Below are 16,220 nucleotides of genomic sequence, written 5' to 3'. Positions count from 1 at the left end.
ATTATGATAGCCATAATGAAAGATTAGGCAAAAAGTAATTTTTCCTTATTTAGCCTTCGTTTTATTGTAATAGTAATAAGTTTCATGCTATTTCTATAGTAACAAAACATCAACATAAAATGTAATGGACTATGGATTAAATAGTTTTGTGTTAGAGTCATGTCATTTTTGCCTTTTTGCTCTTTTTTTGCTGCAACATTCATAGATTCGTTCATAAGTTCATAGGAGTGTTTACTCCAGCAATGAACTTGAGTTGTTCAAACGAAGAACTCAAGTTCAAGAGGTGTAAATATTAATACAAATGCTTTTTTTGCTACTTACGTGCTGCAGCGCGATGATCAGCTCGAACCAACGTGTCAGCAGACAGGATGTCCCTAGCACCAACAACCATCTCCAGCTCTAAAGGCACGTGACCATCATTGGAGGATCCGCATCCGGCTGCGCCACCCTGTGCCACTACGCCGTTCCTCCCGCCTGCCCACCCTGACTCCCTTACCGCTGCCATAACTTCATACACCTCGTTTGTTTCATTAGCTTCCCGAGCTGTTCGACTCGCAGTGCCGCAGTTAGTCTAAAACAAAACATTTGTTATCTATAAGTATACTCTATTTATATTTGGTATAGGTACCTTATCTGTTGTTAGTAGTTTAAGTGCTATCATCGTCTTCGTCATCTCTTATTTACTAAGAATAGCAAAGAGGGTTTTCTTTTTTTATTATTGTTACGCTCTTACTTTCCATAGACCATTAAGACCTTTTCCGTTTATTTTTAAAATCTTTTACTTTCTACCTTTCACCTTCTCCACGAAAATATTATTTTAAATATGTGTGTGGTAGTGTATGTTTTCTTCCTTTCCCCTGTGAACTACTAATTGATGGTGTTCTGAGGCTTTGGCACACTTCAGTCTATCCGGGACTACGGCCGTGTCGACACCAACTCTCATAGCATCAACACTTGTGATCCTTGGAGCTATTTTTCCTTCTACTGCAGCTATGGTCCATGCCTCCAGCACCATCACTAGATTTTTTAATGCTGTCTGTTCGGCGTTGTCAAGGATCAATATAATTTTATTTTGTGTATGGATCATACTGCATTGTACTCCTGCTATTTGTGTATTGGCGAGCTCCTTAAATCTTTTCATTCTCATGGTGGTCCTGGTAGCAGAGAGGGTGGACTCACTGCCCGCTCTGAGTTATATGTAGACTGTTTTGCCTCATTCATTACTTTAAATTTTTAATTATTACATAAGCAGCAATTGTTTAATTTTTATTTGAGACAAATAAAGATGATGATTATTATTATATAGTCTAATTACCTAGTCTCAAGCTCGATTCTCGTTCTATAAAGTAATCATTTGTATAATGAGTATAATTGTTTCTTGTAGTCTGAGGTTTCTATGTACACTATGAAACAAAAAAGGTATTTCGATTACTTGTTTTCTACGTTTTGTATGAGCTCTGCTTAACTTAGCTACTTATTTTTTACTTACGATTGCACATTTCTTATCGCAGAATCGCACCATAAGAGCGAACCGCACCACATGCGATGTCGGAAATCTAAATGCCTTAAAATTAGCCGAAAGACGCTGCGTTCCACTTAGCCAGGTTCTGGTGAACGATGGAAAGTCAACCTGAAATATATATGAGAATAATAGAAATCGTTTACTCAACTACAATGGTCTGTGTGACGGTAAGTGATTCCTAGACCTTGTGAATGTCTACTAGATCAGGGCAATGAAGTACTAATTATAACTCTAAATATAATATAATAACTCTAAGGGGAATGATTTTCCAAACAAAATTGCCGAGTTACTTTTTATAAAAGTTTTGTATGTAAATGTAGTATGAATTTGCTTTGCATTGATCAGAAATTTAAGAAAAAAATTTAATAAAGTTTCGATATAATAAAAATTATAACAATAACATGTCAGGATCGTAAACAATATAATAATAAATTAGTCTAATAAAAACTGTATAGGCAGTTATTTGTCCCCACTCCTAGAATAAGGGTTGCATTTAAATAAGAACAAGTAAGTATATGAACTATTTTATGCTACACAAAAAGGTTTATTTCTCATATCCACAGTTACATTATAAAATGAAATATGTGTACCTATGTCTGATTGTCAGGTTAGTTGTGAAAATATTTTCACTACTAAACGGCTGAACGGAGCTTAAGAAAATTTGATGCGGTAATTTGAATCACGAGGCCTTTCTCTTGGCATATCTTAAAAACAAATAATAAGTCGCGGCTAATACTACGTAAATTTCTAGTTTACAATAATAAAAATAACATTTATGAGAAACATATATGTTATAGATTTCTCTAAAATGGCATTTGACATCTGTTTGGTTAGATTAACCTTTCTAAACTTGAATCTCTATATTGAAAGAAAAAAAGAAAGAAAATAGTTTATTAATATTGGTATTACTCTACTAAAAACTAATATTTGATAAACAATATAAAAAAGATATAAAGTTTGAATTCTCTGTATTTAGAACCGATAATAACAGTTTTTATGAGTAACTCCTTCATTGAGGTTAATAGACATTAAAACGAAATATGACTAGTCTAAATATACAAGGGACATATATACGAGTATGTAGGATCTATGTTATACAGGGTAGGTATTCTCCTTCATACCACATATATATAGTCTTTGGTGTAATTACCTAATGCGTGATATTTATAACGCATATACCTACTCTGTGCATTTTATACAAAGTGGAGTCTGTATTGTAAAATGGCGCGAACGTCTAAATTAAATGTGAAGCGGGAATCAGCTTTTTATTTATATTAATATTTAAATACAGTATCTATGTATATTGTGCTATTTCATTAAATACAACTTACCTGTCCGGTAGGGCACCCTCTGCTATCCAGCAACAGCACAGAACTGTCACCGAGCCTTGACGACGCTACTAGATGGTAAGCCTCGATCTCTGCTGCATCTAATATCACAAATTAAGAATATTGCTATAAAAAAAAATCCAATTTACGTACATGATGATGTACGTAAATTAGATTATCGTTTTTTGAGGAAATGATGATGATCTTACACAACTCTACATTATATTTATTCGTATATTAGGTTACCGGATGAAATAATTTTCAAAAATTAAAGTACTTTAGTGAATAGACTTTTTAAGGAAAACATTGCAAGGATTTAAGACGATAAAAATGATAATGGGTGATAAAATATGATCATAACCGGCGATTGGTCCATGTTGTGAGAACGTTAACCTCGCCTGAAAAATATGTGCCCGTACTATCCCACAGAAATTCCAGCCCTCTGGTGTGAATTATTTTAAGAATTTCATCACACAACCTTATTGATTATTAACCGCAAACATATACCTAATTTACCGCATTTGCGCAGTGATAGTAATTTTTCTGCTGGCGCAGATGGTCGCCAATAAAAAAGAGGCTCCAAACCCCAGACAGAAATTATGGAGAGCTGCAAGCCAATACATGCTTGACTGCTACGTTTCCAGTTTGAGGACACCGCTAGGTTCAACCTCACCTCGCAATTGTGATCTCAAGAATGCAACTTGGGGTCGGTCCGTAGAGCACCGTATTAAGTTAGATTGAATTGATTGCCTACGAAATTATTCCCTCAATAAGAGGGTTTAATAGCTCATATAATCACATTGATTGTGGTTTCAAAGCGAGTGAGAACATAGTGAGGACAAATCCGACAGTAGATTGAGACTTTCACCATAAAATATAAACACACAATTGCGATGACTCGCCTTACGGCAAGCGGCGGTTACTCTAATATAACCATGATGATTAATTATGGTGTTTATATTAAAACTACATAAAAAAGTGTATCTGCTTAAACAAATACATCAATCTTAATTATTACCATTCATCTGTATTTTCAAGACGAGAAGTACTGAATATTAAATTATACCTACACCTAATTCCTGATTTCTTAAAGTGTAAGCTACATACATAGCTACAGACGCACTGCAAATATGAGTTAAATTTCGCAAATACGAAAATTAACAATGATTTACAAAACATAAGTAAGAATGTAATCATAAAGTCAGTTAATCTAATAAAAATATGAAGCAATTATTGTGGGAAGTTCAAATCAGATATCCAAAATTGACTTGACTACTATTGACCTGCCTATCCTGTCATATCCGAAAATTCAGTTATCCCATTTAGTCAAAGCGTTAAATGTTAAACCACCATCCAGTTTTCTGCAATTCCCGAAGAATGCCTATAGCATTAAGTCCGCCTTTTGTATCCATAATGTCGTAATGTTTAAATAAATAAAAAAATATTTTACGAGCCATTTTTATCAATCAGAAAATAGACATAACGAACTTAATTATATAACAAACAACCTAAAATTAAATAAGTATGTAATATCAATTTCAACGCTAAAGTAGATTTTTGATGATAAGTTAAGAAACCTTGTAACTATGGCAATGCAGATATTGTTTTTTTCTTTTTATAGTATATATTTTATCATTATACTTGTATTGCAATATACTATTTTAAAGCAATAAACCAGATTCCTTCATGATAGCTATCTTAAAGAGGAAGGTAAGGTTACCAGATATTTAATGAATTTACAAAATAACACCTTATTCAATAAAGTAAATACCTGTTGTCTCTATTCTCAACTCGAGGGGTTCTCCTAGGGAGACGGCGCCAGTGCTGGCAGCAGTGTCGTCCTGTGCTCGCACAACGTACATGGTGAGGGGAGCACTGTTCGTGCTGTACACAGCACTAGCTCCACCCGGGCCAACATTCGCCGATTCACTCGGAAACGATGGTTTTCTGGTTATAATCAATTTATATAACTACAGTAAATGACACTAATACAATTTAAACTAATTCGTATTGCACTCTTATTTTCCGGCAGCATAGACTGGTATAGCGGATATATCTCAATTATTATATAACCATTCTATGCAAACACTAATTAAATCACCATTAAAATCAGATAGTTTTCTGATCGGAATAAAAGCGGAAAATGAGGTATTTTTGAATAATGATTTTTTTAGATAATTATTCTTAGTGGTAATACCTAAGTATTCATATCATATCACTCTTGCATTACCGTTAAGCAATTTCTTTATAAGCTTTATATTAATTTATTTATTTAACATCCTTTTGTTTATATAATAAAATATGTTTCGGTTACTACCATTAAAGATCTCTTTATATATCTTCAATTCTACATATATAATATAAAATCGTAGATATACCTACTAAGTTATAGTACTAATATAACTAGTGAAGTATATATACTTTCTATATAAGACGAAGAACTGATTTTGCTGCTCCGGAACCACTGCAACGTTTTGAAAATTTTTTTCACTGTTCAAGGCATTTTTCTCCAATGACATAGGCTATATATTGAATTAAAATATATATATTGTAATACAACCTCACGATACATATATCGGCAATAAAATATGAGTGCATATTAAATGTAGGCATGTAGGAACCGGTAAGTTACCTACTAATATAAACATTTCACCCGCATATTTACAAGGAATTATATGAATCACGAACGAGTCCTCTCGATCCGGTTGACTCAGTGATTCACGCGAAAAATCCGAAAGGCTGAGCCAACGTTCTACACACATTTTAATCAATTTGTTTAGTGACTTGATTGTTTTTTAAAAGAAAGATGTAAACCCAGATTGGAAGATAAAAACAATGTTGATTTTGATATATATAGGTACCTATACACAGTAGGTATTTTAAATACATAATTATATGGTTTCTGTAAACAAGTAAGTATTATGATTATTTGATTGATTTGTAATAAAAATAGAATGCAAGGAGCTACAAAGAGCCTAAGTAATGGTAAATATTGTTTCTTAGTAGTCTTCGATATTGCAACTGGCCTTTTAAAACAAGGATCATATTTTATTGGATTCAACAAGCCATACATAACTTTTCTTCTTGTTTTTAATGTATATTTAAATTGCTTAATTTGTATATAAATAATGGATAACGTTCACAATGCACATTATTCTTAGAATTTTGTGTAATATAGTTAAATAAAATGTTTTCTATCTGTATATAAACACTATATAGCGCAGCACTACATATCAGACGTAGTTAACGTGATTTGAAATGATGAAAATATTTATATTTGAAGCTTAATGGAAAAGCAGTATAATATTCTTAAATGTAACCTAAAACCCAATTATCAGTACGGGAAAGAAAAGGAATTAATAGAAATGAGACGTTTGTACATTGCATTTCTCTTGTGTGTTAAGATTTACATTGTTTTACAAGTTTATTTCTATTTTGATGTTACACTAGGTACCTATCTGTTTGTTACCCGGTTTCACGGACGGCAACTGTGGTGTCGACTGCCTGCGCGCCGCCGCCGGCTGCTGGCGAACACCCCACGCGTACCCAGCGGTCACCCGCTGTCTGGATTATCGGGTTGTTTTGTATCATGACCATCACGTAAGCCATTGTTCTAAAAAATAATCAATATTTAGGTTTTCTATGTACTAAAATGGTGGCAAACAAGCATACGGCCCATATGACGATAAACGGTTACCATAGCCTATGTACATATGAAACACCAGGGATGGCATATGCGCGGTGCCGACCCTAAAAGCTTATTATTTATGTTTATGGACTTTATATGTATATTATTGTTCAAACATTTATGAATGTTAGTAAATAGAAAAAAATCTTTATGACTAATCCGATACACACGTACAGCAATATATAGGTACTATACGATTTCTCATGCCTAATCTGAATGAGTAAACTTACCTGTTAGTCACACCGCTGGGAGTATTTGTTATAGCGTATGCGAAATTTACATCGCAATCTCCATAAAGAGGCAATGAAAGTCGCACTGGTCCACCTGAGGCGCGCGCGCTACAATGCTCGCCACGACCTGGCACGTACAGCCTGCCGCGGAACTGACTGCGCGGACGATACGTTACAATCAATTCGGAACCTTCACATTCCACAGTAACTGTAAAATAAATAAAATTTCAAACAAACGCAAACAACACCTGAAACAAGGAACTTTTAGATTCTCTATTTGAAAAAATACAATGCGTAAACAAATAATGTACTTGATGCCAGGTAGACAATGAAAAAGAACATATTGAATACGGTATCTGTCTGCGAAGAGTTTAAAGTTTAATATCTATAGAAAATTGAATACGATTAGATAACGATAGTTTCTGTTTAAATAGAGATTTGAAATAAAACTCAAAATATCAACAGAAAGTAAAATTAAATAAACCACCGCTAGTGCAAACTTAACATTAAAGCAAACGAAATTCGAGATTAACCATAACCAAGTATAAATGTTACACATTTTCAGAAAAGTAGTCTTCAGATGAGCGTTTCTTTCTAATAATATAAAAACTATAGTTTGGCTAACTACATTTTGCATTATGAATGTTTGAAATTAAAAATATGTCATAAAATGCATTTTATAAACTTTCTTGAACTTTAAACAATGATATATAATAATAATAATAATCATTTTTATTTGTCTCAAACAAAAAACTATAATAAAATACCGAGACAAAACGGTCTACAAATCAGAGGTGGCAGCTCTCCAGGGGGCTGGTCCACCCTCTCTGCTATTCTGTTATAGCATTTATCAGAATTATTTTTGCAATAAAAAATCAACGACGTTGATTGCGATTAAATTGATTTCTTTATTTAATAGAATAACCATCAAGCTGATGGCACACCTCGTAGTTAGTGGCTCATGAACTGCTATTCGAAAGAATTAAGATATCATGCCCCCATTCTATATAATTTCCCTTGGATTGTAAGTTTCATTGTTATAAACAAGAGAAATGGGCAAGTACCTATTTAATCGATAATCGCAATAAATTGGAAACGAAATCTTATTTCGTTATTACAACACAATTCATTTATAAGATCTAATACGTAAGGTTGTTGATAATACAAAGTGCCGTATTGATTTGTAACGGATTTTACATCATCGATTACTTTGTCATTCTTATTAGTAGGGCGTCAATACAGAGAAATCATTTTTCAACATTGACTTGTCATACATGGATCACTATAGGTTACCGTAGTTAAACCATGAGCAATATAATTATTAGAAATGTTTTGTTTTATAAACGATTATGAAATTTCCGTCGTGAGAATTGCATCTTTCATTTTGCAATATAGTCTTTTCTATTGTACCTACTCAAATTTCCAATATTATGTTAACACTGATTTAAGTAACATTAGGACAACATGATAAAAGACCGACAAAAGTTTCATGCTATTTTTATGCCTCATTTATGTCTACATAAGTTCTGAACACCTTTATGACTTTTGGACTATCTTGGTATTTTTACGTAAGTATAATTATGTATTTATTCTACTTACTATTGAGGCAAATGACTCTCCTGTAGTATGTGGCAGCAGAGTTCCTACGCAGGAGCCAGGAGCCGGTAGTAACCAAGTCCTCACTATGCAAGTCGCACAGTCCCCTGCCGTGCGCTCGGTCGCCTTCAATCCAAGTGAAGCCTCTACACACGAATCGCTGTTCCACTTCACAGCCTGTTTTACACTGACATATGCATATGTTAATATATTTATTTCATGCATCAATGATATAGATCAACTACTATAATTAGTACATAATCGTAATTTGTATTATTTGTACAAAGTCACTGAAGTATATCTGTCTCAGAAATAGTTCAGCTTGCATTGTATGTTTCGCTTGAAGGGTGAGTTACTAAGGTACCATACATACCTACCATAGTAGGAGGAATAAAATCTTAGTAATTCAGGGTAGATTGAGAAGATGGACTTCTACATCTACATTACCTACACATAGACAAAAGAATATGACGACCACGCCACACATATTCTATACTTACTTCATCTTTCGTATAGTTTTTCATGGTAAAATCCACATGTTTTAACGTCTGGTTATTGTATTCTTCGTATGAACATCTGTCTATCTTCTGTGGATCTGTTACGAAAGTATAAAAATAGTATAAATATGATATAAAGAGTATAGGATATAATTGTACAGTAGATACTTCTATCAAGGATTGTAAGTTAGTAAGGTTGTAAATTTCCTTAGAAACCGAGTTTATATTTTTTTATTTATTATTACATAGAAACCGGTTACCGAGGGAGCTAAGCAATTATTAATGATATCTATAAAAATAATTGTATCATATACCAAAATTTATATTGGTTCTATACAACCTTTTAACATTGTAATAAAAGAAGCCTAGCGAGTATAGCCTAGCGAGGCACCAGTAGAATATGAAGTCAGTTCTCCAGGGTGGACCACGTGGAGATTGACCTGATATGGTTTATTGTTACTAGTCCTCATTACTAACAATCTCCTCCCCCGGTTCTATATAACCGTAATATATGTTACAGTTTTCTATAAGTAAACATATGTACAGTCGTAGATATAGTGTATTTTATTCATCTGTTTGTTTCTCTGCTTAATTCTTCAAAACGACGGAACGGGTTTTATTAAGATTTTCACTATCATTTAGAGTATTCCTTCTGGAAGGATTATATTTATAATATATGCATATAGTTTTGTATGAGGTGGTATGCTAATCCGCTAGGCTATCGAGGCCATCCTTGGCAAGAGGCAATGTAAGAAACTCACAGTCATGTCTACATTGGTTTTCAACGTATACTGTGTAATAGTTGGTTACACGGTAGGATTCTGGCTCTGAGAATTTGTCTGCTACGTTCAGGATACAGTTGCCGATGTCCACAGAAGATGTTTCCATCAGATCATTATTGAGAAGAATCTCCGGACCAATCCACTGGGCGGATCTATTATAAACAAAATGAAACAACAGGAATTTAAAAAAAAATAGAATAAACAATCTACAACAGGTGTATCTATTAATCTCGGTAAAACTATAAATTATATATACCTATTTGCCAACACTGGGCTATTGATTGCCAAAATGGGGCCAATACGGGAGTAAACTGTTTTGGCGTAGGTACAGATATTAAATAAACTTGACTGAAATATCACTTTGATTATACATTTGGTAATAAACAATTCTTGTAAATGGCTATTAGCTGCTTAAATGTAAAACAAAATAATGCGGAACTTCATCAACGTAATAGGATGTAAAAGAATTATTATTACAATTTACAATTCTTATCTGTGCGATTATGCGCGCTAATCTCCGAAACGTGCTGATTGATTACCTAAATAAACAAACATAGACCGTATTCCAAACGGCGCGTGGCGCCAAGAAATATAGCCAACGTTAAACAATTGCTAAATGTTGTTTCCTGAAAATTTACGATCACAGATACTCATCAAAGAGTATATAAAGTTTGTTTTGTTTAGCTATGGCTAAATATACTGCATGGCTATATTTAAATTCCGTAACGGAGAAATTTTAGTGTAAACTTACCGATATAAATTTTCTCGGTTGGAAAGTACTGAGTCGTAACATTCATTGAGTGTAGTGTTGTGAGCAATTTTTATGTTGGATCCTTCTGCATGTAAGTTGTATCCAGGTGTGGCTTCCAGGGCCCACCACCGGTTTCTGCATTCTTCTGGTACTAAAATTTCAATTTCTTTATTAAATTTATTAAAATTTATGTATGCTCATTATATCTTATTAATTATAAGTAGTGAATATTTTGTTTCGGATCTGGTTTCGGCCACAATATATCCCAAACTCAAGTGTTTATAATATGGTATAATATAATATATTTATTTGTCAGAATATGGTATGTACAATGCTGGTAATTATATATAATACATATAAGTGTCATCACGTTCTGCTGTTCCCTGAGTATAAAAATTTATTCTGTATTCCAAGCATTAAAAAATACATTTTGAATTCTAAACATCAAGCAGATATTATTAAAACTACATTATATTAATTATCTACATTTATTATTATTAAATATTATAATAAATCTATGATTAGACGGATACTGGAAATTTAGTGATTAAAGGTAAAATTTATTAGAAATGTAAATAATCTTTATTCTAATAAATATGTACCTAGATTGTCCTAGAATGTTTATTGTAATAACTAGGTAATAAAAATCTCCAAAAATAGGTATTACATTTATCTTTAAAGTATTGTGAATACAATTACGTATTACTACTAATTAGTATATGTATGTTTAAAGCACTCTAACGAAACTTGTTTACTTCCAAGTCATTCATTCAGTAATAAAAAAATATACTCAGGTCGTATATATATTTGTTACGTACTTTAAAGATTCTGTTTTTATTTTATTAAACAATATTTAACTGTTTGTATATATGTATATTATAAAACAGTAAGTTTCAGTAAATAATCGTAATTTTAAATATGTTTTAATAAGTTTCGGTTTTGGTTCCATTCGTGTCCAGCACAAAGAACAAGGCCGAAAGTTCGATTTCGACTAAAACTCACTTTTGATCGGATGTTGCCGGGTGTAACAAAAGGAAAAATGGTCCTACACAAGTTCTAACATTCTGAATCTAACGAAGTATAGAATAGTAAAAATTAGATAATAATAGTATACATCAATTTCAAGGTATCGACTATCTAGTGTGGTACATTGTACACTACACTTGTTAAAACGAAGTCACCACTCGATGACCGTCCTTTCCAGATTGATAAATTATCTACTAATATACATAATTACTTACATGTATTATATGTATTATAGTACAAATAAAATACTATGATAATAAGTTGCTTTCTTGGAATTCCCGTAGTCATTAATACATATTTTACTTTATTAAAGCTAAAGTACATACGTATTATGCAAATTTTCTTAAAATAAGATGCGTCGTTGTCCGCTCTCAGTTGCAAGTCGGTCGTAAGCGCTACACCATGGCAGTTGCCGGTAGAATGTGACACCACCAAAGCAGCGCATTCTTCGAGTTCTCGGCACCTTGCCAAGCAAGACCCTATCAAGGAGTCCTCATCGCCGCTAGCTGTGTACACGAACACTGGTGCAGCCTTGTCAGGGGTCAACCCTGACCATCGCACGAAGGTGACGGACTGGCCTCTGCTGCACTGCGCTTCATTCACTAGTAAAAAAAAAAGTAAATATTGCACACTCTTCTTTATTTCTTTATCTCACTATCGACTCATCATCACATCCTCGACATAATAGACCTCGGATAGTGCGATTTCAGATGAGCTTACTCCCGCATACACTTAGATTGTGTAATGTATTAACTACTACAGCATCGGGTTTTTCATTATACCATTATCAGATTTTTTAAGAGTCGGCATTGCGCAAATGACACCCCTGGTGTTTCAGTCGTCCACGGTTACGGTAGCCGTTTAGCATGAGATAGGTTTATTTCCACCATGGTATAAAAACTCTGTATTATTTAATATAATTTAGGTAGACGCTATTCGCGTCTGATGTAACGATTAAACAGAGAGCCACGTCAGTATGTGGGAATTCCACGGGATGGATACCCGCGCATTACTAATATTTCTTTTCAAACGGCTGTGTCTATTTTTGTATTGTACTGAGTGCTTTATATGTATACTAGCTGTGCCCACGGTTTTAATATATAAATTTAAAATATAGCCTACGTGTTATTCTGACGCATAAGCTATATTACTGTAAAGTTTCATCAAAATCCATTCAGTAGATTTTGCCTGAAAACATAACAAACATCCATACCTACAAACTTTCACATTTATAATTATTAAGATCGCTATCCTAGATAGTTTATATATAGTCTAGAGTCTGATAAAGGACCTGGGATACTTTGCGAAGTAAGTGTTATAAAGGGTTGAAAGGTTGTACGGAAGTATTGTCATTTATAAAGCTAGAAATTTTAATCTTATATTTTAGGCTCTTGGTTAATCATTACATAGTTACATCATCAACATTACATAGTATAAAATAAAGTCGCTGTCGCTGTCTGTCTGTCCCTATGTATGCTAATGCTTAAATGTTTAAAACTACGCAACGGATTTTGAAGCGTTTTTTTTAAATAGATAGAGTGATTCTAGAGGAAGGATTATATATATAATACATATACATCTGTGCGAAGTCGGGGCGAGTAGTTAGCTATAAATAAATATGACATTATACAGACAAAAATTCTAATATTCATTGTTTTTGGTTTTATTACATTGATAAAGTTATCGAATAATATTTTTGCTCATGTCTTTCATATCTATACAGACAGCAGTTATTTACGTTTTTAATATTTGTATAGAATAGATTTATATCTGACTATAGATAGGTAATCAAATTTATATTTATGAACGTTGCAAATTACTACATAGTATATAACTATGTATTTGATGAAATCCATCATGCTTAATAAAAGCATGATTAATGGATTTCATAAAATCATAAATACTTACGCATTAGTCTGTGATAAGTTATAACTACATATTTTTTATATACGCTATACGAATTCGTACAGTATTTATTCCAATATCTCGATTGTCTTTATGCGGTCTACGACAACGTAAACACGATTACGTCACTTGTTGTATCAGATGTGCGAGATGAATCATATTTGTGGATTTAAGCAGCCACAGTGATAACAATGTTGTTACTATAATATATCCATTACATTGAATTGAATATCTAAAAGTAAATAAATAGCTAATGATCATATAATCGGACACTAAAATTTATGGCAGTCGATTGTTTCGGTTTTTACTGCTATTACGAATGTTAGAGTTAAAGATCTTCAAAATAAAACTTCGGTTGTGTTTATGGATTTATTTTTCGAACACAAACCACTTCGTTCTTATGGCGTGGCGTTCTTTTTATAGTCAACAACTTATTCTGTTGAACTACTTCAATTTATTTTACAATGCTAATAAAGTTTTATTGGAATCTACATGAAACTAGACATAATTATGTAAGTACTGAGTGTCCCAGAAAGCCGAAACGGGGTGCCAGATTTGTTTGTAACCAACAAGAGCACAAACAACAAAAATCAAAAATAAAAATTATCCCATGCAGTTTGAAATTTATGGGCATTTAAGAAAACCTATTCTATTTTCAGTTATTGTGGTTAATTTTTATTATTTTTGTTTATTTAAACTTTTGAACCGTAACTCTACATTTCTAGAACTACTGTCAAAAGTAATGACAGAATTGCCCCAAGTTTTCTTGAATTAAGTCTATTTATAACTAATAAAATAAAACTATGAATTTAAAATTTATCGACTTTTAAACGTCCTATTAAAAAAAAGGTACTAAAGTGCCTTGGCAAGCGATTAAAAGTTCGCGTCTTTCATCAGGATTGTAAAATGTTACAATACTTGTTAGTTTCATACTAAAAAAACGAGTAAAAAAATAAAAACCTCAAATAACCCGATTTTGCTAACCTATTTACTCAGTTCAAATGTTTTTTATTCGCACAAGCTTTTGGTGGGTACTTAATGTTACGGCAAAATGATCAGAGAGATGGATAGTGGATATGTTTGCCATGAGGGGAGCGAGACAGATAGACATCGAAACTTTTAAGTAAAATTTTTAAAATAATGAATAATCTTGACCTAGTTTAATTTACGTTTACTGGAAGAAAAATGGTTACAGTTTCACCACATTTTTATGGTCAAACTGTAGGTAATCATTAAGGTTAAAGTAAACTAAAAGTCTTTCTTCATTGACCATAATTTTCAACCTGCGTGGGATAGCTTTTTTTTATTTTTCTCATGATGGTTTGGCTTAAGGTTCTGGAACATCCTGTATATCATTAGAATTCAAATTATTAGCGGTGGAATTTATCAAAATCCTTTCTTAGGGGATGCCTACATCATAGTAGCTTTATGCATGCAATGTCTCAGCCCGATCGGTTTAAAATTGACAAAGTTTCATACAAACTGCCATCCCTTATTTTATCCGCTTGGGGGTAGAATTAATCAAAATTCTTTCTACGTCATAACACCTGCATGCCAAATTTCAGATCTCTCGATCCGTCCAGTGGCTGTGCTTTGATAGATCACTATGTCAGTCAGTCACCTTTGAGTTTTATATATTTAGATACATGTACACCTGGGAGGAGCCGGAGCGAGTAGCTAGTTAGATACTAAATTACATTGATTGTTTATCTCAGGTTGACCTCCACGCGGTTCACCCCTAACCTGACCTCATGTTCGTCTTATCATCCTCCATTAGTGCCCCGCCAGCCTAAACCGTTAGCCCAGGCGGGAGCATCATCCCATTATCATTAATAAAGACCGAGGCTGTTTGATTGCAGCATGCTTTTTTTGCAGTTAAAGTACATTGGTTAATATAGGTAAGAAAAATAAAGTATTATACATAGTATCAGAATAAAGTAATAATTTTTTTTAATATTATATTTAAAAACATATTTTTTATCTTTATCCTCTTTTAAACTGTATACTTGTAAACTGAATAAATGCAGTACCGTAATCTTAAAGAAGTCCCGAAGTCTGCGTACAATAAAAAAATCGTAATATCCATACTTAATTTTTAAATTTTATAATTGGTTACAGGACTAATATGTTCTTCTATGTATATGAATTTGACATGACGATAGATATGACAGATATACATAGGTTTATATCTTAAGGCATAAAAAGAAATACCCGAATACTAGTTAGTAAATAACCTAATACACCTATACATTGAAATGACAAGGACGTACCTAATTTTTAACGTTACCTACACCTTAAATACAGCTGAAGACAATTGCATTTAAAATGTACGTTTAATAAAAACTATGCTTCCGAAACTTGTGACTAAGAGTTAATAGTATATGTCGGAGCCTAAGTCACCCCGCATCTTAATTATCCACGGACTGTTGTTCAATGAGAATGTATTTCGCTTGTGCATGTTCGCTGTCTATCACCTTCGCTGCGAACTTCAGAAACACGTAAAATATTTACAGGTATTTGCCGTTGTGTGACTTTATAAATAGTATTAAATCTGTTATATATTCTATTACCTCAATATCTTGGCTCATTAAGTGTGCAAAAGCTTTAAAATTTTTATTATTATTATTCCTAACTTCCAAAAAAAATCTCATCTCCCCTCTTAAGGAGAGGAGATGGCAACTTATTTTTATTATTATTATTGTTATAATTTAAAACGACAACAATAAAAGTTTTTTTAAAAAAGCTTTACATTATTCTACCCATGTCTCTTGGAAGCAATTAATATTTGAGGAAGAGAACGACTTCATCATTGGTTGAGTTTTTCGTTGACACAGTATTAAGGGCAGATGCCCTTTATTAAAATGCTAAGAAGGATAGATCCTTCTTAGTATTTTC

At 32.9% G+C, this 16,220-nt stretch overlaps 1 protein-coding gene across 1 annotated transcript in view; it reads right to left on the bottom strand.

The window, feature by feature from the left end:
- Positions 1 to 16,220, bottom strand: part of LOC131841983 (uncharacterized) — a 45,761-nt gene that overhangs the window by 2,022 nt on the left and 27,519 nt on the right. Inside the window, exons 2-12 of the mRNA XM_059190410.1 lie at positions 11,747 to 12,022; positions 10,395 to 10,545; positions 9,623 to 9,795; positions 8,865 to 8,959; positions 8,368 to 8,551; positions 6,769 to 6,976; positions 6,320 to 6,463; positions 4,622 to 4,797; positions 2,854 to 2,951; positions 1,490 to 1,630; positions 322 to 571 (exon numbers count right to left, since the gene is read on the bottom strand). Coding sequence (XP_059046393.1) covers positions 322 to 571; positions 1,490 to 1,630; positions 2,854 to 2,951; positions 4,622 to 4,797; positions 6,320 to 6,463; positions 6,769 to 6,976; positions 8,368 to 8,551; positions 8,865 to 8,959; positions 9,623 to 9,795; positions 10,395 to 10,545; positions 11,747 to 12,022 — 1,896 coding nt within the window. The remainder of the gene's footprint in view (positions 1 to 321; positions 572 to 1,489; positions 1,631 to 2,853; positions 2,952 to 4,621; positions 4,798 to 6,319; positions 6,464 to 6,768; positions 6,977 to 8,367; positions 8,552 to 8,864; positions 8,960 to 9,622; positions 9,796 to 10,394; positions 10,546 to 11,746; positions 12,023 to 16,220) is intronic.

This window comes from Achroia grisella, unplaced genomic scaffold, assembly GCF_030625045.1.
Source record: "Achroia grisella isolate CSIRO2021 unplaced genomic scaffold, CSIRO_AGI_Agris_v1 utg204, whole genome shotgun sequence".
Lineage (NCBI taxonomy): Eukaryota > Metazoa > Arthropoda > Insecta > Lepidoptera > Pyralidae > Achroia > Achroia grisella.
This window is presented reverse-complemented; position numbering and strand designations above follow the sequence as displayed.